The sequence below is a fragment of the Bubalus bubalis genome, chromosome 13 (assembly GCF_019923935.1).
Source record: "Bubalus bubalis isolate 160015118507 breed Murrah chromosome 13, NDDB_SH_1, whole genome shotgun sequence".
Taxonomy (NCBI): Eukaryota; Metazoa; Chordata; class Mammalia; order Artiodactyla; family Bovidae; genus Bubalus; species Bubalus bubalis.
This window is the reverse complement of record NC_059169.1, coordinates 70,630,807-70,653,500: the sequence shown is the minus strand read 5'-3', so window position 1 is coordinate 70,653,500 and position 22,694 is coordinate 70,630,807. Positions and strand designations below refer to the sequence as shown.

The window sequence follows — 22,694 nt, the reverse complement described above, 5'->3', positions numbered from 1 at the left end:
CCCCTCCTTCCTGGTTTCCTAAGGCCCTTTAAGCCACCTGACCTTCGCGTCCCGCCCACCTGGGCCCTCTTAGGGAAATGGGGCAGAAGGAGGAAGCCATCAGAGAGAAGAGGGCCGAGCACTGCTGAGAGGAGCTGTCTAATTCATTCAACCGGACAATGCTTTACGCAGGCTAGATAATTGTTTCTTGCTACCCGAGGGAGAAGGGAGAGTTCAGATCAACTAGAGATGGAGAAATTACATTTCCGCTGCTTAGGCAGAGAGGGAGGGGGAAGGGAGAAAAGGGGAGACAGTGGATGCAGAAACTCTTTTGAGTTTTGCTGAAAACATGGAAACGATCCAGAAGAGGGAGGAAAATCTGATGATGTGTGTGAGAGAGAACTTCCAGAGTGATTTCTAGGATTTAGAGGAGGTGAATGAAGTACCGAGGGGCAGAGTTCAGTTCAGGTACAAGTACCATCCACTCATTCATCTGTCCAGGGAGTGGAAGGGGGTATGTGTATTGAAAAGCAGAGACATTACTCTGCCAACAAAGGTCCGTACAGTCAAGGCTATGGTCTTCCCAGTGGTCACATACCATTGTGAGAGCTGAACCATAAAGAAGGTGGAGTGTCAAAGAATTGATGCCTTCAAACGGTAATGTTGGAGAACACTCCTGAGAGTCCCTTGGACAGCAAGGAGATCAAACCAGTCAGTCTTAAGGGAAATCAATCCTGAATACTCATTGGAAGGACTGATGCTGAAGCTGAAGCTCAAGTATTTTGGTCACCTGATGTGAACAGCTGACTCATTGGAAAAGTCCCTGATACTGGGAAAGATTGAGGGCAGAAGGAGAAGAGGGCGTTAGAGGATGAGACAGCCAGATGGCATCACCGATGCAATGGAAGAGAACTTGGGCAAACTTTGGGAGATAGTGAGGGGCAGGGAGGCCTGGCGTGCTGCAGTCCATGGGGTCTCAAAGAGGCAGACTGGGTGACTGAACAACAATGTCCACTCATTCATCTGTCTGGGGATTGGGGGGATGGTGGCTGTGGTGATGGGAGCATGTAGTTCTATTCCAACTGGTTATATTCTTCCCAGGAATTAAAGTACAAGGTCACCACCTGAGTGTGAGGATGGGAAGGAAGTCTTGAGGATCAAGAAGAGAGGAGGATGTACAGAGTGGTCTGGAGGGTGGGAAAAGTAAATGAAATAGGATAAGGATGAGGATGGCAGGAGAAAACTAAGCCCCCAGCTAAAGGTTGTGAATTTCAAGACATGCAACTCTACTCAAGATACTTGGAAGCCTGCACAAAGTAAGCAGAGGGTTCAGCTTCACCAGGGTTACTCTGGCCAAGGGGACCAGAAAGAAAAGAACACAGGCATTGACAGTGTTTTCCTGGAAGCCATTAATATTGCTCTTGGAGTTTAAATTCGTTACAGTCGGTAAGGGTGGACCTGAGGCTCGTGAGGGACAGGGTGGAGGAGAGGCTGAATGGAGGTCCCACTGAACTCCTGCAGTTGGAGGACTGCAGAAGTTATCAGAGAAAGTGAGCTAGAAAGACAGGGGGTGGAGGTCAGAATCTGGGGTGGCTGAAACTGAGATGAAGGCAAGCCCCCAGGTCCTGGGAATGATAAGGCGTAAGGGATGTGTTCACAGGGGCCACTGCCTGAGGCCAGGTGGAAGACAGGACCACGGATAGAAAGGAGAGGCAGAGGAATTGTGTAGGGGTGTGTCTTTTATTAATATCAGGAGCTCTTGAGAAAATGAATGTCTGGCACCAAAATTCTCAAGAATGAGGATGAATGAGGGGGGAGGGGCTGGAGAGGGCACAGTGTGAGGAGGTTAGATTTAAAGATAGGCTTTAGGACAACGAGGACAGTGATGATGAGGGTAGTGACCGGTACCCCTCCTCTGAAGGGCTGAGCGGAGCAGGGGGAGCCAGACTAGAGCAAAGCCTGCTTTCAGTTCTAGGAAGAGGAAGGGAACTCGGGAAAAGAAGTTGAGGATTTAAACTACGGTAGGATGGATGGAAAAAATCGCTAGACGGTGTCCATCCACAAAGAACTCAGTTCCAATGACTTGCAAATTAAATGGAAAGCACAGCACCGGACACATCCTGAGCTCTCAGCGTCAGCTACTGTCATCAAGACCACAATGAATGGGCTCATGACTGTTTTCAGTCTTTCCCCCAGGATTTTATTTCTTCCTGTGTGACCGTCGCTCAGTGGGGTCCGACTCTTTGCAACCCCATAGACTGCAGCCCGCCAGGCTCCTCTGTCCATGGAATTCCCCAGTCAAGAATCCTGGAGTGGGTTGTCATTCCCTTCTGCAGGGGATCTTTCGGACCCAGGGATCGAACCCAGGGGTCCCGCATTGCAGGCGGATTCTTAACCGTCTGAGCCACCAGGGAAGCCCCTTAAAATGACCAGACATGGTCATGTCCATAGATTTCAGTCATAAGAGAGCGTTCAAATTACTTGGTCAACTCCATCACCATTTGAAAATTTACAGACGAGGAGAACTGGCTGTTGCCCCCTCAGGCTGGGGCTGACCTGAGATGACTCGGCTGTCGAGCCACTATCAGAACCCAGGAGGGGCTCTAGATTCTAGTCTAAGCTCCCCTCCCGCTATTAGTCCTGCGGCTCCCTCCCGAGCCGTCAAGACGCAGCCACCAGCCGAGGTCCCTCAGAAGGTCCCTCTCAGAACCCAACCCAAAAAAAGCGCCCGCACTCCGCTGGGTGCAGTAACCTACGTGGTTTGGGGGCTCAGAAATCGCTTTCCCGCGTCGGGGCAGGCATCGTCCGGGGTGGCCGCCTCCCGCGTTCAGTTGGGGAGGGAAGAGCCTGGAACACGACGAGCCGGGGAGCGGGAGCGCCCGCGGGGCCGGGGCGGGCCGGGCGGCGGCCGGGGGCGGGGACTGCGCGCCACCCGCTCTGCAGCCCTCAAAGCGGACCCCGCAGAGTCGCGTTCCGGCGCGCGGTGCAGCGGGGCTCGAGCTATTCGGGCGGCGGGAGCTCCGCGCGCACTTCGCGCCCAGGCCGCCGAAGGAAGCGCTTTCGCAGCAGGGCCAGGCGCTAGGCACCCGGCCCTGCCCCGGGGACACCGCGCGCGTCCGTGCGTCCGCCCCGCGCGCCGCGCCCATGGGCAGCCCCGGGAACCGCAGCCACGCTTCGCGGGGCGCCGGGGAGCCGCCGTGGGCCGCTCTGCTGCCGTGCGACGAGCGCCGCTGCTCGCCCTTCCCCCTGGGGGCGCTGGTGCCCGTGACCGCCGTGTGCCTGGGGCTGTTCGCCGTCGGGGTGAGCGGCAACGTGGTGACGGTGCTGCTGATCGGGCGCTACCGGGACATGCGGACCACCACCAACTTATACCTGGGCAGCATGGCCGTGTCCGACCTGCTCATCCTGCTCGGGCTTCCCTTCGACTTGTACCGCCTGTGGCGCTCGCGGCCTTGGGTGTTTGGGCAGCTTCTCTGCCGCCTCTCACTCTACGTGGGCGAGGGCTGCACCTATGCTACGCTGCTCCACATGACGGCGCTCGCCGTGGAGCGCTACCTGGCCGTCTGCCGCCCGCTCCGGGCGCGCGTCCTGGTCACCCGGCGCCGCGTCCGCGCGCTCATCGCCGCGCTCTGGGCCGTGGCGCTGCTCTCCGCCGGGCCCTTCTTCTTTCTGGTGGGCGTCGAACAGGACGCCGGCCACGATGCGCTCCGGGACCTAAACGGCACTGCGCGGCCCTCCCCCTTGCCGCCGCTGCCGCCGCCCTTCCTGGAGTCCTCTCTGGCTTCCCCGCGGTCCCCGCCGTCGGGGCCCGAAGCAGACGCCGCCGCGCTGTTCAGCCGGGAGTGCCGGCCGAGCCCGGCGCAGCTGGGCGCGCTGCGCGTCATGCTGTGGGTCACCACCGCCTACTTCTTCCTGCCCTTCCTATGCCTCAGCGTCCTCTACGGGCTCATCGGGCGCGAGCTGTGGAGGAGCCGCGGGCAGCTGCGAGGCCCGGCCACCTCCGGCCGGGAGAAGGGCCACCGGCAGACGGTCCGCGTCCTGAGTAAGTGGCGCCGCCTCTGCTCCAAACACCCCAACCGCGCGGTGCCCCTTCCCCGGATCTCCCAGCCCTCGGCACCCCTTCTGGCCACGCTTCCTTTTGTGGTTCGACCCCAGCCTCCACCTGCTTGTCCCTCCAGTCTCCGTAGAAAACCATCTCCCGTCTTCTAGGAGCTCTGTGTCACCCAGGGAGCCCCCTGACGGTGGGATAGCCAGGTCTGGTAAATAACTATTATTTTCCAAAGCTTCTGTGAGCAGAGAGCTAGACTGATCCAAGATGAATGACTGCAGGCTCTTAAGCCCACTGCCTGTGTCCGTTAGATGCCACAAATGTGGAATTATTCTCAGAACCCTGGCGTAGACGGGATACCTCACGTTAAGATAAAGTTTCTTGTCTAAATGTTATGTTATTCTGAAGACTAAAGTGAATCGTGCCCGTATCATAAATAAATAAATAAATAAAGATCGTGCAGACGTTGCATACTTCTTTTCAACGGAAAATAGAGAACATGTTTCTGAAATAGGTTTGTGGAAAGAAACGATTTCTACCTATTAGTAGAAATCACTCTAGTTTATGTCCGGCCTTGCTAGTGCATGTATGAGCCGAATACTCAGTTGTTGTTGGTTGTTCTCGAATATTCAATTTCAAAGCAAACATCGATGCTGTCTGTAACCTGGTAGTTTTTCTGGGGTGGGGATGTATTTCGCTGTTAATTGTTGCTTTAGTGGGAACTCTTGTTTTCGGATGCTTTAGCTAATTCTGGTGCCTGTGTTTTGTTTTGCAGTGGTGGTGGTTCTGGCGTTCATAGTGTGCTGGTTGCCTTTCCACGTTGGCAGAATCATTTACATAAATACCAAAGATTCCCAGATGATGTACTTCTCTCAGTACTTTAACATCGTTGCTCTGCAACTTTTCTATCTGAGCGCCTCCATCAACCCCATCCTTTACAACCTCATTTCCAAGAAGTATAGAGCAGCGGCCTGGAAACTGCTGCTGGCCAGACGGTCCAGACAGAGAGGTTTCTGCAGAAGCAGGGAGGCCGAAGGGAACCGCACCAGAGACAAGGCTGGCTGCACAGAGAACAGCGCCAACATGCAGACATCAGCAACCAGCACTGCCAAACCCAGCGCCCTGTCCCATGGCTCTGGGACTTAAGGGAAAACAGGTCTGTAGGGAGGAAAGAATCAGGAGCGGGGAACGGATGCTGTTAGGGAGAACTGGAAAGAGTAGTTGACATTTTGCAATATAAGGATATCAACCCTAAATACTCATTGGAGAGACTGATGTTGAAGCTGACACTCCAATACTTTGGCCACCTGATGAGAAGAGCTGACTCACTGTTAAAGACCCTGATGCTGGGAAAGATTGAGGAAAGGAGGAGATGGGGGCCACAGAGGATGAGATGGTTGGATGGCATCATTGACTCAATGGACATGAGTTTGAGCAAGCTCCAGGAGATGGTAAAGGACAGGAAAGCCTGGCATGCTGCAGTCCATGGGGCTGCAAAGTCAGACACAACTTAGCAACTAAACAACAAGAATGGTTGTTTGTCAGCAACTTAGCATGAATTTTTTTTTTTAAACAAAGGTATGGGATGTATCTGTACCAATCTCTCTGGCTTTCTTTTCATGTACCTCCTTGGGGAAGTTTATTTCATCCTCCTAAAATCCCACATCACAAAATGTGCTCTGGGGAGGTTTTCTAAGTCCTCACTCTCCTATTCTCAGGATATGACACTCATTTTCCAGTTAACAAGTAATCCAGACAGATGCTGCCATAAAAACTGTCACCTGTGAGGTCAGAGGTGTATTTTGTTTTAGATATATGTGCTATGTGTTGTTTTTGTTTTATGTTTAGATAAATGTGATGGTGCATCTACAAGGAATCCAGGATAATGAGGGTTTGATTCAAGAAATTACTTAATGCTTACGTATGGCAGCAAAAATGTTTAGAAACAAGTGAAAGGAATTCTGGGTAGAGTCCAGTGATCAGGGGTCTCACCTCTCTCAGACTCGGAGAAAATCATTTACTTTAGAAACAGTACCCTCTGTTCAGAACCTAGTCATTGAAGCCTGAGGGCAGGGAGCTGCAGGAGGACTTGGCTTCCACAAAGAGACTGCTGATCACATTGATAAGAGCTTTAATATGCCTTATTCGCCTTGGCTTTGTGGGATAAGTAGTGATGGATTCAAGTCTCAGGTCTGAGTCTAATCTCTTAAGAGCCTTACCCACTCCCACCCTGAGAAGCTACACTTACAGAAAAACATGAGTCAAGGGAAAGATGGGGGCAACAGAGGATGAGATGGTTGGATGGCATCACAGACTCAACGGGCAGGAGTTTGAGCAAGCTCCAGGAGACAGTGAAGGACAGGGGAGCCTGGTGTGCTGCAGCCCACGGGGTCGCAAAGAGTTGGACTCGACTGGGTGACTGAACAACAACAATGCATGCAGTCAGGGTGAGACTGTACTGGATATTCTGGCCAACAACTGTGTAACGTTTTTTACAGTTTGAAACATAAACCTGTTTTTAGAGGGCTGCTGCTGCCTCTGGGAACTCCAAAGGGCCTCAGCCACTGCCACGGTCTTATGAATGGTGGCCCCTGGAGGTAGGCAGGATACAACTAGCTCAGCTGTGAGCTACAAATGTTGACTCCATAAACAAGGGTCTGCTCCACATGCTGACCAGGTCCTTTTTCATGCTTTTTCATGTGATTAGCTATATACGTGATGCCTTCAAGTCCCCTTGAAGCGTCCTAACGCCCTGGCCCTGCCCTCATGCAGCAGCGAGGAAGCCTCCCGTCTACACTGTTTCTTCCAACTAGTGGAGGAGGCATACTGGTCACTTGGAGCAACAGTCCCTAAACTGTGTTCTGTGGGTTTTAAGAGAGCATTTGAAAAAAGGATTCTGTGGTCAGCTATGATAGAAAAACACTGCATGCTGTACCCACCTTCCCAAGAGTCACACATCACAAAAGATCATGTCGGAGGCTCTGAGAAGTTGTTGCTGGGGACACTGCTTGGGGGGCTCACCGTGCTCTCGGTGCAGCCTTGTGCCTCCGCCCCTCGTTTGTTTGGTGGCACTAAGTGGACACGTGCCAGAGCTGCAACCACACAGTCTTCTCATGGGAGTTCCTCTCTGGGGCAGTCAGGAGTGGCTTCTTCCCTGTGGAAGATCATGGCTAAGAATTGACACATTATTTATAGTATAATGCTTTTATGTTTTTATTTATAATGTTTTATTTATGGTATAAAGTTTAGAAGCAAAGAGCTCTCCTTTGAGCTTTCTTGTTCAGATTCTAGAAAAGAGGGATCTGCATCACACTGTCCTGTGACAGACGCGTGTTTCCAGGTGTCACAAGGAGCATCATCCTTCCTTACCACTGGGTCCCTGAGATGGAGTCTCTGAACGCCATCACTCCTCTGGATGGCTGGGCACCTGCTTTCAAAATGCCCACCTCATCCATTGGCGGATTGTGAGATAAGTGCAGTCTGACACGTTTATTGGAATGTGAATAGAATAATCAGTGTATCATGTGTAGTAAGGCCAACTGTTATGTTGTGAAAATTTTTTTGCAATTATATATCGGTTGGTATCTTTCATGGTTCAAAAAATGTATTCTCATTGTGGGTCATAGTCAAAAATATTTGAAAAGTTGTTCTAAGGTCTAAAATTGTTCTGTGTTTAGTCATGTCTATAGAGAAGGCACTGGCACCCCACTCCAGTACTCTTGCCTGGAAAATCCCATGGATGGAGGAGGGCTGCAGTCTACAGGGTTGCTAAGAGTCAGACATGACTGAGCGACTTCACTTTCACTTTTCACTTTCATGCATTGGAGAGGGAAATGGCAACCCACTCCAGTGTTCTTGCCTGGAGAATCCCAGGGACGGGGGAGCCTGGTGGGCTGCTGTCTATGGGGTCGCAGAGTCGGACACGACTGAAGCGACTTAGCAGCAGCAGCAGTCATGTCTAACCTTTTGCAACCCCATGGATTGTAGCCCATCAAACTCCTCTGTCCATGGGATTTTCCAGGCAAGAATCCTGGAGTGGGTTGCTATCTCCTTCTTCAGGGGGATCTTCCTGACCCAGAGATCAAACCCATGTCCCCTGCATTGGCAGGTGGATTCTTTACTACTAGCACCACCTGGGAGCCCCCAAAGTGTTCTCTAGCACAGCAGAAAGTGTCCTCTTGAGTTGACCACTAGCTGTAAAAGGGAGAGGCATCATGGGAAGACGTGAGGAGTGGCCTCACAGGTCTCAAGTCAAGGGTCACTGGAGAGCGATGGGTGGCTGCGATTTCAGTCCTGGGCCTCCCTCTATCCTGCAGATGGTGTCCTGGATGCCCTGACTGGGAACTCTCGCTGACCCCAGAAAGAGCTCTCTTTGAGCCCCCCAGCTCTTTTCAAGTGAGGCACCAACCTTGGGGAAGGGTTTGTGTTTCATTAATTGACTCCACAAATACTCACTGAGCAAAGTATATGGCAAAATACTCTAGAAACATTAGTTCATGTTATGGGGTTGAAATCATCTCGACTTTTGAATGGCCTTTTTGGCCTTGAAATGTATGACTGTATCATCTACAGTCATACATCTGAACCACAGATTCAGCTCACAGGCCAATAAAAGCACTGACATCAGAAAGGCCTGCAGAATTTCAGGTGATTAAAAAAAAAAAGGTGGTTCTGTACAGATTCTGCTTTGGTAGGTCTGAAGTAGGGCCCAAGGTTCTGCATTCCTAATAAGCTCCTAAATGATGCTGATGTTGCTGGTCCAAGGGCCTTAGCTTCCTTGCCTGTAAAATGGAGATGATGAAAATCTGCATCATAGATGTTGTATTAAATGAAGTGATGAGCATTTATATCTTTCTCCCACCCCTCAAGCTGAGTCTGCTTGATCAAGGTACTCAATGTCTCAGTTCCTATCAGTAGGGATAAAAATAAAAATACATACTTCATACGGTTGTTGGAAGGAGTGAATGAATGTGTAAAAGGGACTGGGTTTCCCAATTGGCTCAATGGTAAAGAACCTGCCTGCCAACAAAGTAGACGTGGGTTCAATCTCTGGATCAGGAAGATCCCCTGGAGAAGGAAATGGCAACCCATTCCCAGTATCCTTGCCTGGGAAATCCATGGACAGAGGAGCCTGGCGGGCTATAGTCCATGGGGTCGCAAAAGAGTTGGACATGACTGAGTGACTGAGCACTGAACACATGCAACGTGGCTAGAACAGAGTCTGGAACGTAGAAAACCCTCTATACTGTAAGATACCATTATTATTACCTCTATCATTGTTATAAAGTTGATTCAAGTAGCTATTCCACCAGCATTAGTTCCCTATTCCCTGTCTTACCTGTCCTCTCCTTCCTACCCCTCCCTCCAGTCCCTGGACTTCTAACATGAATCATCAGAGAACCTCTTCAGCTGCTGATTCAGAAACTCCCAAACCCAGTCCAGACGGTGCTGCACACATGGGGACCCTCACGAAGCATGGTCGTGGACATCACAGGAGGCGGGCCTGCCGGTCCTTCCCACCTCGTGAGGCACAGACGTCCTCAGGGTCCCTGGACAGTCTTACTTTGTAGCACATTGATCTATGTGGCACCAAGTTTACTTTTCTGAGGACACCAGTAGGGACAACATATGGAAAACTTGAGAAGTGACTTCTCTCTGGCAGCTCTGCCCTCCATAACAAAGCAAATGCGCCATGAAGGGCGTCTGGACTTTGTTTTGGCTTCTCTTTGCTTCTTTGAGGTTGAAGTGCTGCCAGGAATTGCCTTCCAAGAACTCTTTAGGAAACCTCAATTTCTGGATTCAGGGTGGTGCTTATGGTTACATCCTTGCCTAAAATGACCACATGAGGGCCGATCCTCTGTACAAGGGCGCACTGGCCAGCAGGGGTCCCTGTCAGTCCTGCGGCGACCTTATCTCCAGGCGTGCAGGAGGCATGGTCCTTGGTTGTGGTATGCCTTCCACATACCAGAGAAAGACCAAGGGTGAGGTAGGTTTTCTTCTACAAGCCAGGTATTCAGTCTCTGCCAAACTTCACCAGTACCAACAAATCCATCACAGACACCTCAGCATGTTTTATTGTAAGAGGATTCTATCCAAATACACACACTGCTGGGACCAATGTTCCCAATCAACAGGACCTAGAATAAAAGGAAGAGATCTGGGTTATCTACCAAGAATAAGTAAATGAAACACAAAGCGGGGAAGGATACTCATTAGTGATGTTGAGCACCTATTCTTTACAGGCACCGCGCTACCTGGGATCATTGAGTTTTTAAGAAAATTTGTGATAAACATAATAACCCTCCATCCCTTCCTCTATCCCCTCCATCTGTCTCTCCCTCCTTCTTTCCCCATTCTCTGAATAAGTTGGTCAAAAAGTCATTTGACAGGACTTCCCTGGCAGCCCAGTGGTTAAGACTCCGCCCTTCCAATGCAGGGGGTGTGGTTTGATCCCTGGTCGGAAAGCTAAGATCCCACTTTCCACAACTAATATTTTGCATGTGCAACTGAAGATCCCGCATGCCACAACTAAGACCCGGCACAGCCAAAGAAATAAATAAGCATTTTAAAAATAAATAAAACTTACATGGAAGATTAAAGGGTCAAGATTAACCAAGATACTCCTGAAGAAAATAAGGTGGCTTTTTTTGGGGGGTAGGGGGAGTTAAGGGACAGAGGTATAATAAACCAATAATATACAATATAGAACCCAGAAATAGATTTACGTGTATATGGAAACTTGATACATGACAGAGGCGACACTGCAGATCAGTAAGGAGATAATGCTGGGCTAACTGATCATCCAAGTGGAAAAGAAAGTGGATCCCGACCTAACATCATACACTGAACTAAATTCTAGATGAATGATGATATAAACATGAAAGGAAAAACTTATGGCTTTTAGAGGAAATATAAAAGTTACTGTTAAAAAACTGAGATATAATTGACAAATAAAAGATATCTTTATAAACGGATAAAAATGCTTTTTGAAAAGATACAAAACCCACCTAAGAAAATTATTCGTATGTTTGGCACATTAAAATAAAGAACTATGCACTGAAAAAATAATTGAGTGAAAAAGTAAGTGACAAATGGGGAGAAGATATTTACCATACACATTCCCACCCAAGAATGAGTATCGAGGATATATAAAGAATGCTTACAAATGAATAAGAAATAACTACCAAATAGAAAAATGGTTAACAGGGATTTCATAGAGAGGACACATGTATGGCCAATGCACCTAAGTAGAAATCAGAGAAAATCATAACCACAGGATATCATTTTATGCCAACCGGACTGGTAAACATTAAAAGTTTGACAATACCCAAGAATTAGTGGGGATACAGAGCTATGTAAATTGGTCCAATCTCTCCGGAAAACTTTTCAGCAGTATCTGGAAAACTTGACAACTCAAGAATTCTACTAAGTGTAGTCTCTAAAGAAGCGCATCCATATGAACATAAGAAAATATATACAAAAAAGTTTAAAGCAGCATTGCTTGCAATAGCAAAAAGCTAGAGATAGAGCAAACGTCTCTTGACTCAAATATGGATAAATAGTGGTATATAGTTACAATGAAATACTACACAACAGTGGCAATCAATGAACCACCGTCATATCCATCAACACTGAAAATTCTCTTCAGTCTTTTACAAAATAATGTACTTTCATAACGCTGGCTTTTGCTTTCATAGTCTTGGAGCGGGTTTTGTGCCTATTTTTTAAATATTTCAAATTATGATAACAGCTTAGGTTGGTGACGGAAAATGGGCTGAGTCACTGGGGGGAGGGAGGAGCTTCATTCTGAGTCATGCCTAGGACACATAAAATAATAAAACTAAATTGCACTGAGCACAAATCCACAATGTCTGATACCTCTCAGATTTTCCAAGGGCCACTTCCTCCATCAATTTCCTGAGGACAGTTCTACCCTCAATGTCTTCATGTGTTCAAGAAGCAGCAGAATGTTCTTGTGGCGGTCCCTGGCACTAAGTTGCACAGACTGGCCAATCTTAGAGGATAACCACCTGGGACCGCCCAGCTCCCACCTCATTCGCCTCTCAAACTCTCTGAGACCCTGACCGCTAACTGTATGGGGGCTAGTTTCCATCTTAATGGCTCAGGCAGTAAAGAATCTGCCTGTAATGCAGGAGACCTGGGTTCGATCGCTCGGTCGGGAAGATCTCCTGGAGGAGGAAGTGGCAACCCACTCCAGTATTCCTGCCTGGAGAATCCCACGGACAGAGCAACCTGGCGGGCTACAGTCCATGGGGTCGCAAAGAGTGGGAGACGACTGAGTGATTAACACTGACTTCCACTTCAATTCTCCTTCACTCTCGGGCCTACCCTCACGTATGCGAAACCCTCATCGCCCTCGCCGAGTGTGCGCAACTTGGGACTTCGAGCCAAGACATCCTCAAGCGACCAGACTTCATTCAGCAAGCCCTAAGAACGCAAACACGAGCGTCAAATGATTCACGGCTCCATGTCCCTTCTACTCGCCGAGTTGCTGAGGGAGGAATAGCCCCTAAGCCACCGCTGCCGCGCCTCGCCGTGACGTCACACAGGGCGCCCGGAAATGCCAGTCGAGCTCGTGCGTCATCTGACCGCGCCGAGTTAGCTGTCGCCGTCCTGTCTGTTGCTGGGAGGAGGCGAGAGGTGGGGTTGCTGGGGCAAAGATCATGCAGGACAGCGACAGCGAGAGGTTTCCTGGGCAGCAGAGGCCGCTAGGCTGGGGATGAGAGAAGCCGGGCAGATGCAAAATCTGGAGAGCGCGGGGGCCGGACGGTCAGTCAGCACCCAGACGGGCAGTATGACCGGTGAGTGCCCGGAATCCTGCTCCCGCCGTCAGCCTCTCGCTTGGCTCTGAGCGTCTCCCGCCGTTTCACTCCGGGTTTCCTGCTTGCTCTTCTTCGCCTGCGTTTCTGCTCCTGGGTGTCCCATCCCTGCCCGGGGCGCGTCACCCCCTCCGTCACCGGGATCTCCTGGCCCGGCTGCACTGGCTTCTGAAGTTGTGGTCATTCCTCACTCCCCTTTACTTTTTCCTCCCAGGACCTGGAGCTGGGATTTCTGGGGATCGGCGAGCCTGAAAATTCCCTAAACCGTGTTTTGTTTTGTTTTTAAAATTTGATTCCAAAATTAACCGCACGCGGCGCTTTCCTGTATTTCAGCTCCCTTACCTTTTAAGGTCACCGTATTTTTAGTTCTGTGTTCTAATCCCTGCCCTTGTTGCCGCGCCTCATCACAGTTCAGAGTAAAGGTTGCTTCACCGTGATCTCTGATGCAAGGATTTTTCATAAATATATATATATATATATATATATATATATATATATATATATATATATATAATTCCCATAGCTACGTGCATCACTTGTACTTTTTTTTTTTTTTTTCTGCTGGGTGAAAGAGGGCCCAACTTCGGAAGGTGCTGAGGCTGAAACTTTCTGATAAGAAAGTGCTTTGATTCTTTTGCACACGAATCCTTTTTCTCTGCTGCTACTGCTGCTAAGTTGCTTCAGTCGTGTCCGACTCTGTGCAACCCCATAGACGGCAGCCCACCAGGCTCCCCCGTCCCTGGGATTCTCCAGGCGAGAACCCTGGAATGAGTTGCCATTTCCTTCTCCAATGCAGGAAAGTGAAAAGCGAAAGTGAAGTCGCTCAGTCGTGTCCGACCCTTAGCGACCCCATGGACTGCAGCCTACCAGGCTCCTCCGTCCATGGGATTTTCCAGGCAGGAGTACTGGAGTGGGGTGCCATCGCCTTTTTCTCTGCCTCTTGCTAAAACAGCGAAGCCCAGGCTGCAGCACCCAGGTGGCAGCGAGCTTAGTTCTTATTTTCATCATCAGTAAAAGCTTTAAGTGTTTGCCCTCTTTTTTTATAGGTGAAATACCAAGGCTTTCTAAAGTCAACCTTTTCACTCTGCTCAGTCTCTGGATGGAACTCTTCCCAGCAGTGAAAACCCAAAGACGGAAATCTCAGGTATAATTTTTTTCGTAGATAGTTTTTCAACCTTTAGACAAGCGGTGGTCTGAAATCTGATTTTATTGCTCTAGTTTCCTTCACACTTAAAAACAAACTCAACAAGCCTTCAAATTGCAAAACACTCTCGTGGTTTAGTGTGATGCTTGTAGTTCATAGCTGTGATGGTTTCGCTTTCCAGAGTAAAAATAGAATATTAACAGTTACCCTCTCAGACTGCCATCTGTATTTTCTTTGGTCAGCTGGCTGCCAAGGTCTTTCGCCCACGTTTTAATCAGGTTGTCTGTTTTCTTATTGTTGAGTTTTAAGAGTTCTTTGTGTATTTTGGAGAGCAGTCTTTTATCAGATGTGTCTATTATAAATATTTTCTCCTAGTCTGCGACTTGTCTTCTCATTCTCTTGAGACATTGTCTTTTGCAGAGCGGCTTTTAATTTTAATGAAGTCCAACTTACCATTGATTTCTTTCATGCATCTTGCCTTTGGTGTTGTATTTAAAAAGAAATTGCCATACTCAAAATCATCTAGGTTTTCTCCTATGGTTATTTTCTAGGAGTGTTATAGTTTTGGTCTGTGACTCATTTTAAGTTAATTTTTGTGAAGAATGTAAGGTCTATGTGTAGATAGGGAATTTTTATGATAAAATGATAGTTCTCAGAGTGGTTTTCTCCCAATACCTATGTGAAATGTTTTATAAATAAAACATTATTTCAGATGTTGTGCATTTTTATTTCCTATTTTTCAACCACTTACTATTATTGGCTTTGAGAAAGTTCTTCATTTTCTTCATGGATTTTGAAGTCCTTTATTCTTCCTAGCTGTTAATAGCTTAGTATTATTTTATGAAAATAGAAGATTGCCAAGCTGTTGGTTTTTTTGGTTTTGGGATTTTTTTTTGCTGATGAAATTTGTCTAAAAAAGACAGAAGCAAATGTTTAAGATTTAAGCCTTTTAAAATGCATTTAAAAGCTGGACTTTAGGTTGCGGTGTTATTCAGCTGTAAGAAGGAAGGACATCCTCCTATTTGCAGCACAATAAATGGACCTTGAGCACATTATGCAAAATGAGTAAGTCAGACAGAGAAAGACAAGTACTGTATGGCAAAACTCGGAGAGAGTAAAATGGTGGTTACTGGGGGCTGAGGGGACAAGAGAGATGTTGTTTAAGGGTACGGACTTATGAGTAGTAAATAAGCCCTGGAGATCTAGTGCCCAGTCGCAGAGAATGCAGAAAACAATGTTATTTTATAATCATCAAACATTCTGAGACTAGGACTTAATTATTCCAACTACTAGAAAGAAGTGAGTAGTTGAGTAATATGACTGAGGTGCTAATTATTGCTATAATGGCAATCATATTATAATATACACATTTATCAAATTAATGTACACCTTAATTTTTTACAATGTTATATGTCAAATGTATTTCAATTAAACATTAATTAAAAGTGGGGCTTTTTACAAATTGAGTAATAATTTTGAAGAACCTTTTTTAATATAAAGATTTGATATCATTTTAATTCATTCATACACACCACACACACACATACACACACACCCCAAAATATATCTTGTTCTTTTTCATCAGACAGGCACATTAATTTATATAAATAATTCCACTGTTAATTGCACATGATGTTCACAAATTTGATAAGATCTTTTTCCTATTAAGAAAAATGTTCTCTAAAGTAATAAAGTTGTTTCACTTATTAAATTCTTTATCTTGCTTTTGCTATAGATAGTAAGCCACAGAAACTCTAAGATGCAATTTCATATGTACTTGTATTGGAAACACTGCTTTTGACACTCTAAAAATCTTTGTCTTTTTAAAAATAAAATATTTTTATGTGTTACAAAAATAATACATGTTTATTATTTACAAAATAGAAGAAAAAAAATCCCTCATAATTGCACCACTTGGAGACTACTAACATTTTTGTGCTGTTTCACAATATTTTTGATCTATTTCCTTTATTCATTGGATATCATTTAATTCTGGATGCTGCCCTTTTGACTTAACAATATTGAAAATGCTCATGTTGTAATACTGTTATAAACACTGGAGTGGCGACTTAGTCTGGTGCTTTCAGAGTAGCCAGTGGTTCAGTAATTTCTCCCACCCTCACCCCTATCTTTGCCAACCATCATCCTATTCTCTGTGTCTATAAAAACTTGGGGATTTTTGTTTGTTTCTTTTGTGATCCCATATAAGAGAGATCATATGGTCTTTGTCTTTCTCTGTATGACTTACTTCAGTTAGCATATTGCCCTTGAGATCCCTTTATGTTGTAGATGGCAAGATTTCATTCTGTTCTTTGGCTAAATAATATTCCATTGTGTGTATTGAATACTCACACAGTGTTTCTTCTCCATTCACCTGTTGATGGACGCTGAGGTTGTCTTCATATTTGGGCTGTTGTAAGTAAATAATGCTGCAGTGAACACTGGAGTGCATATATCTCTTCAAGTTAGTGTTTTCATCTTCTTTCGATAAATACCCAGAAGTGAAATTGCTGGTTCATGTTACAGTTCTATTTTTAATTTTTAGAAGCACCATACTGTTTTCCATAGTGCCTGAACCAATTTACACTCTCAGCAACGGTGGATGAGGGTTCCCTTTTCCCACACCCTCCCTAACACTTGTCAATTCTAGCTGCTTTGATGATAGCCATTCTAACATGTGTGAGGTGATATCTCATTGTGGTTTTGATTTGCACTTCCCTGATAATTAACGATGTAGAGTATCTTTTTGTTTACCTGTTGACCATCTGTATATCTTTGGAAAAATGTCTATTCAGCTTCTGCCCATTTTTTAATTGGATGTTTTTTTTTTTTTTTTGCTGTTAAGTTGTGTGAGTTCTTTATATATTTTGAATATTAGCCTTTTGTCAGATATGTGATTTGCAAATATTTTCTCCAACTCAACAAGCTTTTTAGTTTGTTGTATTTCCAGTTGTTTATTTTTGCTTTTGCTCTTTTACTTTTGGTGTCAGATTAAAAAAATTACCAAAACGTATGTCAAGAAGCTTACCACCTATTTTCTTCTAGGTTTTTATCATTTTATTGTCATCTTAATGATTGCATAACAATCCATTCTATCAATGTAATATGTCTATTTCCTTATTATTGGACATTTAAATTATAACTTTTGCCAACCTTAGGGAATTATTAACTACAACCATTTCTGAATATAACTGCTATCTGAGTTTTCTGTGTTGTCAAATATTTACACTGTATGAATGTGTCTTGAGGTTTGTTCAGCAGTGTACACAGTATAAAGAGTAAGAATTTTTAGTTATCCAGTCTAAAACTAGATAAATGAGTGGGACTTCTGAGGAAAAGAAAAACCACCAAAAGTACTTAAAACTTTTGGAATAATACACAATGGGATATACTCAGCCATTAAAAAGAATATATTTGAATCAGTTCTAATGAGGTGGATGAAGCTGGCACCTATTATACAGAGTGAAGTAAGCCAGAAAGAAAAACACCAATACAGTATACTAACGCATATATATGGAATTTAGAAAGATGGTAACAATAACCCTGTATGCGAGACAGCAAAAGAGACACAGATGTATAGAACAGTCTTTTGGACTCTGTGGGAGAGGGCGAGGGTGGGATGATTTGGGAGAATGGCATTGAAACATTTATATTACCATATGTGAAACAGATCGCCAGTCCAGGTTCCATGCATGAGACAGGGTGCTCAGGGCCGGTGCACTGGGATGACCCTGAGGGATGGAATGGGGAGGGAGGAGGGAGGGGGGTTCAGGATGGGGAACACGTGTACACCCGGGGCAGATTCATGTCAATGTAGGGCAAAAACCACCACAATATTGTAAAGTAATTAGCCTCCAATTAAAATAAAAAATTAAAAAAAAAAATTTTGGAATAGAAATCGAATACTATTGAACATGGCTGTCATTTAAAAATAGTTATATGTCCTACTGGTTCATAGTTTTAAATTTCAGTTAAATAAGACTTATCTAAACTTTCCCGAATATTACTTTATTACGACTTTAGAATAACTGCGTTGTTCCCTCATGTTTCTGTATACATCATGTATTGTCTTTCTCTCCCAGCTCTTCCCATGGTGTCCTCTGGGACCTTATCTTTATGCTGAAAGACCTCACATATCTTTCCAGGACAGAAGTAATGTAGCATAATGGTGAAGACAATGGATTAGGGGCTCAGATCCCTGCTTACCCATTTATTAGCTCTGTGACCATGGTTGAGATATTTTATCTCTATCCACAGTTTCTTCATCTGGAAAATGAGAATAATCATAGCTACTTTGTAAAAGCTGGGAAAATTAAAGAAGGTGATTTAGGACCAGATACATGGTAACTGTTAGGTATTATTATTAGCATCGTACATACAGTCAGCATTACCACCACCACCCCCCACACCCCCATCATTTCATTACCAACATCATTGCTTCCTCCACTTCCTGTTCTTTACATAGGAAATATTGAATTAATCACATTTTATGTACTAATCCTTCCCCCCCCCCGCCTTAATCTGCTTTTAATTAGGAAAAGGAGGAAGGAAAGCATGGACCCTTAGGAGACAATGAAGAGATGGCCAGAATATCTGCTGACAAAAAACAGGTGCATTTTTATGATTTTAAAAAAGGACATGTTCATAATAACAAAGCAAAAGGGATGATACAAAGTAGAAAAAAAGTTTCTTTTATATTCAAGTTCCCCATTCCCATTTCCAGGAGAGTTTTTGTGTATCTTTCTAAAAATCATACATTTACAAGACTATGTATGTTTCTCCAAAGGCTCGGGGTGGGGAGGTGAGACCACATAGGATTATATAATCTATAAGCTGTTCCTACATCTTGCTCTTTTTTTTTTTTTTTCACATTTTCAAATTTCACTCTCGTCACCTTCCCATGTGAGTTCATATAGAATGTGTTGAGAAACACTCTTCCCTATTCTCTCAAACTCCAACACATCCTGCTGGTCTTGGCAAGAATGCAAGGCCCTCGTTTGCCTTGCCCAGGCCATTTCTCAGGAGTTGAGTTTGCAGCAGTTAACCTTGAGGGTTGAAGTAATGTCTCTCTCTGGGACATAGAACAGGTTTGCACTATTCTCAATAAAACACAGCAGAATTCCCGAGTGCAGTGTTCCTTTCCTGTGACGCAGCTCGCTCACTCTGTGTCTAGAAATCCGTATAGGCCCGTCCGCATGACCCCTTGTGGGCAAGGGGCCATCGCAGATGTGATGCTCGCCCCGCTTGCTGTGCGTGAAGCATAGCCATCTTTCTGACGTAGGGTGTCTTCTGCTAGCATCTGTGAAGCGGCACCAGGCCGACTTACTAGCTTATAAGTAGAGTAACATCAAAGCCCAGACCTGACCAGATGAGCCTCATTCTTTTTAATATGCCTAGTATTTCCTTGCCATCTTAATCTTTTGAGTTTTCCAGAGACTCTGTGATTCATCGGGTGTGGAGTGGAGACAAAACATTCATATTTTGAAAAAAGTTACCTTGTACATTTTTGTTGTTCAAAAAAGTTACTTGATGTACATTCCTGGAGACTTCTGGTTATTTCTGAGAGTGAGTCTCGAAAATACCCAACAAGAATATAGAAATTATTTGTTTTAGAATATGTAGATGTTTTTAATTACAAGAAAGGAAAAAGGAAAAAAGTAGTGAACATATACAAAACAGACTGTCCTCTTTCACTTCTGTTTTACTGTAAAACTCTGTGATTAGGTTTACATAGACGACTTGTCAAGATGTTAGTGAAGTGAAGCAAAATCAGGATCCAGAACAGTGACTCACTGCACAGATTTAGTTCTGGGAGTCGGAGTAAGCAGAAGTCCCAGAATGGAAGGCAACAGAGGCCTTTATTGGCTTTAAATTTGGGATGGAAGAATCCTGGTCTCAAACTTGAGGTTTTGGCCCTGGCTAGAAACAAAATGGGAAGAAAAAAAAGATATTTTCGAAAGTAAAAAGTACTCTCAACAAAAAAGTGATAAATGTGGCCTAAAAGATTGTTCCAATAAAAAAACTAACATGAGTAATGCTTCATTTTTTAAGAATGATTTTTAGATATTTCACTGAGTCTCATTTTCCACTGTTACAGAAATTTATACTCATAACTGAAACCGAAACTTGGCTCTTTTAGTTTGGTCTCGTCTTGAAAGTGATTTCAAACGTGTCCTCTTGGGAATAACTTTAGAGTAGAATCTTTTGAAAGGGAATAGGGAATAATGGACACTGTGTTCTCCGCCCAAGTCCCCCTCATATTGTGAAATCCCTTATGAACCCAAGGATTAGTTTTATGTCCCTTCCTTCAGAATCTTTTGCTGTGAAAACAGCTATTTTGTGGCACACGCAGAACTAATTTTTAACCTTAATGTGTTTTATCTGATGTAATATTGTTACAGCTGCCTTTTTGATTAGTATCTGTATAAATTAGGTCACCTTAGGTTTAAAGGAACCACTCTTTAGCCCTGCAGCCCATGCCCAGCTTTTGGGACTGAAAAATAAAAGTCAGCCCAGCCTTACTGTGGGCGGGAGACCGCTGAGACGGCTGTGGCTGACTGCTCTTGCTTTGAGTTCTCTGTCCTTTCTAACACCCGAGGTTATGTCTTCCTTTCCTTGAGCTTGCATATATGTTTTTAAACATTTTAAAAATTATAAATAACCTATATTTTTGTGGGAGGTGAATCCTAACCACATTAGTTTAGACTGCCATAGTCTTAAAAATCAGTAGAATCATTAGTTAGAAAGAAGTTGAGAATTATCTTATTTTAGTCAGCATTTAAAGTATTTTAGGGACTGCCCTCGTGGTCCAGTGGTTAAGACACTGTGTTCCCAATGCAGAGGGCACAGGTTCAGCCGCCGGTCAGGGAACTAAAATCCCACATGCCGAAGCCAAATAAGTAAATAAATAAGAATAAAAAGTAAAATATGATAAGTTAAAAATTTTTTAGTTGGTAGATGTAAACTTTTATCTATATAGAATGGATAAACAGCAAGGTCCTATTAATTGGCATAGAAAACTATATTCAGTATCCTATTGTAAACCATAACGGAAAAAAATGTATATAAAAAAATGAATGTATATATGTATAACTGAATCACTTTGCTTTACAGCAGTAACTAATACAGCATTGTAAATCAACTATATTTCAATTAAAAAAAATTTTTTTTTTTTAATTTAAGATGACCTCTGATTTAGTTCTGGCTTTTACCATCTGTGAGTCTTTCAGAAAGTCATGTAAATTTTCTGGGCTTCACTTACCCATGTGTAAAATCACAGGGTTTGCCAAAATCTTCCTTCTTACTATCTAGAACCTTAATACTAAGTAGTCTTAGGCTAGATGCTATAAGAAACAAGTCAAATCAACCCCATTATTGCCGTTTACTAGGGTAAAAAGTAATTCATTTTTTACTAGGATAAATTTGTGATAATTAAATGCTTGTTTGGTTAAGAAAGCCTAGATTTAGAAGACTTCTGGTATAAAGTCAACATTTTAAACCTTCAGAAAATTTTTTGGACCTAATGAGAAATGTGTATTTGTTCAAACTATGTTCAGATGAAGAATTAAACTTTCATTTTATTCATACATCAAGTATAATCCATGAGATGATCATTAGATATTATAAAATAAATTACTATTTTATATCTTAATATAGGTGAAGAGAACTGGTCTTGTGGTGGTGAAAAATATGAAAATTGTTGGTCTCCACTGTTCAAGTGAAGATTTACATGCTGGGAAAATTGCTCTGATAAAACATGGGTCAAAGCTGAAAAACTGTGATCTCTATTTTTCCAGAAAGCCATGTTCTGCTTGTTTGAAAATGATTGTAAATGGTAAGTGTAGATAAGGCTTTGTTGGGGATTAATAGCATTTATCTGAGAACAAGTCAAATTGCCTAATATAATTTTAAAATATACATATGTATCTGAAGATAGTTTGATATACTGTAAGAAGAAGAATCGGAAAAGATGTACTCTGGTCTCAGCTGTGTCACTAGTTAGGTGACCCTCAGTGTACTGGTAGACTAATACTAGCTACTTTAACAAACACCAACAACATTTCAGTGGCTTAATATATTAGACACTCATCATGCATGTAATAGTCCAGTGCAGGTGTTATCAAACAGCAGCCAGCTATTCTGTGGTTGATGTGTGGGCCTCAGCATCTTCTGTTGTAAGCTCCTGGAATCCCTACTGGCCTCTCCTGTATCTAGAGACAGAGGAGAGCAGGCATGTGTTTTTGTTTAGTCATTAAGTAGTGTCCGACTCTTTGAATGTTTAAAAAATGTTGCTTTGTTATTGTTGTTTAGCCTCTAAGTCTTGTCTGCTTCTTTTGCGACCTTGTGGGACTGTAGCCCACCAGGCTCCTCTGTCCATGGGATTTCCCAGGCATGAATACTGGAGTAGGTTGCCATTTACTTCTCCAGGGAATCTTCCCACCTCAGGGATCAAACCCGAGTCTCCTGTGTTGGCAGGCGTATTCTTTACCACCGAGCCACTAGGGAAAGCAAGAGAAAGCATACCTGTTTCTTAAAAACCCTGGCCTGGAAGTCACAGACATCATTTTTGTTCGTGTCCATTGTGGGAACTGTAATTCCTGGCTGGGTGGCTGCCTTCCAGTGACTACTCTACCCCTTGGAAGGAGGAACACAAAGAATTAATGTATAGCTATCTATACACAGT

At 44.4% G+C, this 22,694-nt stretch overlaps 2 protein-coding genes and 1 long non-coding RNA gene across 5 annotated transcripts in view; 2 read left to right on the top strand and 1 right to left on the bottom strand.

Moving 5' to 3' along the window:
- Nucleotides 1-2,997: 2,997 nt before the first annotated feature.
- Nucleotides 2,998-5,396, top strand: MLNR (motilin receptor). The gene is made up of 2 exons (XM_006063610.4): nt 2,998-4,021; nt 4,803-5,396. The coding sequence occupies exons 1-2, from the start codon at nt 3,124-3,126 to the stop codon at nt 5,171-5,173; spliced, it is 1,269 nt and encodes a 422-aa protein (XP_006063672.3). The 5' UTR covers nt 2,998-3,123; the 3' UTR covers nt 5,174-5,396.
- A 4,678-nt stretch (nt 5,397-10,074) lies between these two features.
- LOC102395556 lies at nt 10,075-12,627 on the bottom strand. Its single transcript, XR_003102898.3, has 2 exons — nt 11,906-12,627; nt 10,075-10,164 (listed from the first exon to the last, which is right to left on the bottom strand). It is a non-coding gene; the product is annotated as an uncharacterized LOC102395556 (long non-coding RNA).
- Nucleotides 12,628-12,632: 5 nt separating this feature from the next.
- CDADC1 (cytidine and dCMP deaminase domain containing 1) overlaps nt 12,633-22,694 on the top strand; it is a 30,268-nt gene continuing 20,206 nt past the window's right edge. For 2 of the 3 annotated variants that reach the window (XM_006063588.4, XM_025263237.3), the window contains exons 1-4: nt 12,634-12,849; nt 13,914-14,011; nt 18,547-18,621; nt 21,668-21,845. In XM_006063588.4, coding sequence (XP_006063650.1) covers nt 12,768-12,849; nt 13,914-14,011; nt 18,547-18,621; nt 21,668-21,845 — 433 coding nt within the window. In that variant the 5' untranslated portion in view covers nt 12,634-12,767. Of the gene's footprint in view, nt 12,850-13,913; nt 14,012-18,546; nt 18,622-21,667; nt 21,846-22,694 lie in introns of all 3 variants that reach the window. The other variant, XM_006063589.4, reaches the window with a different exon arrangement.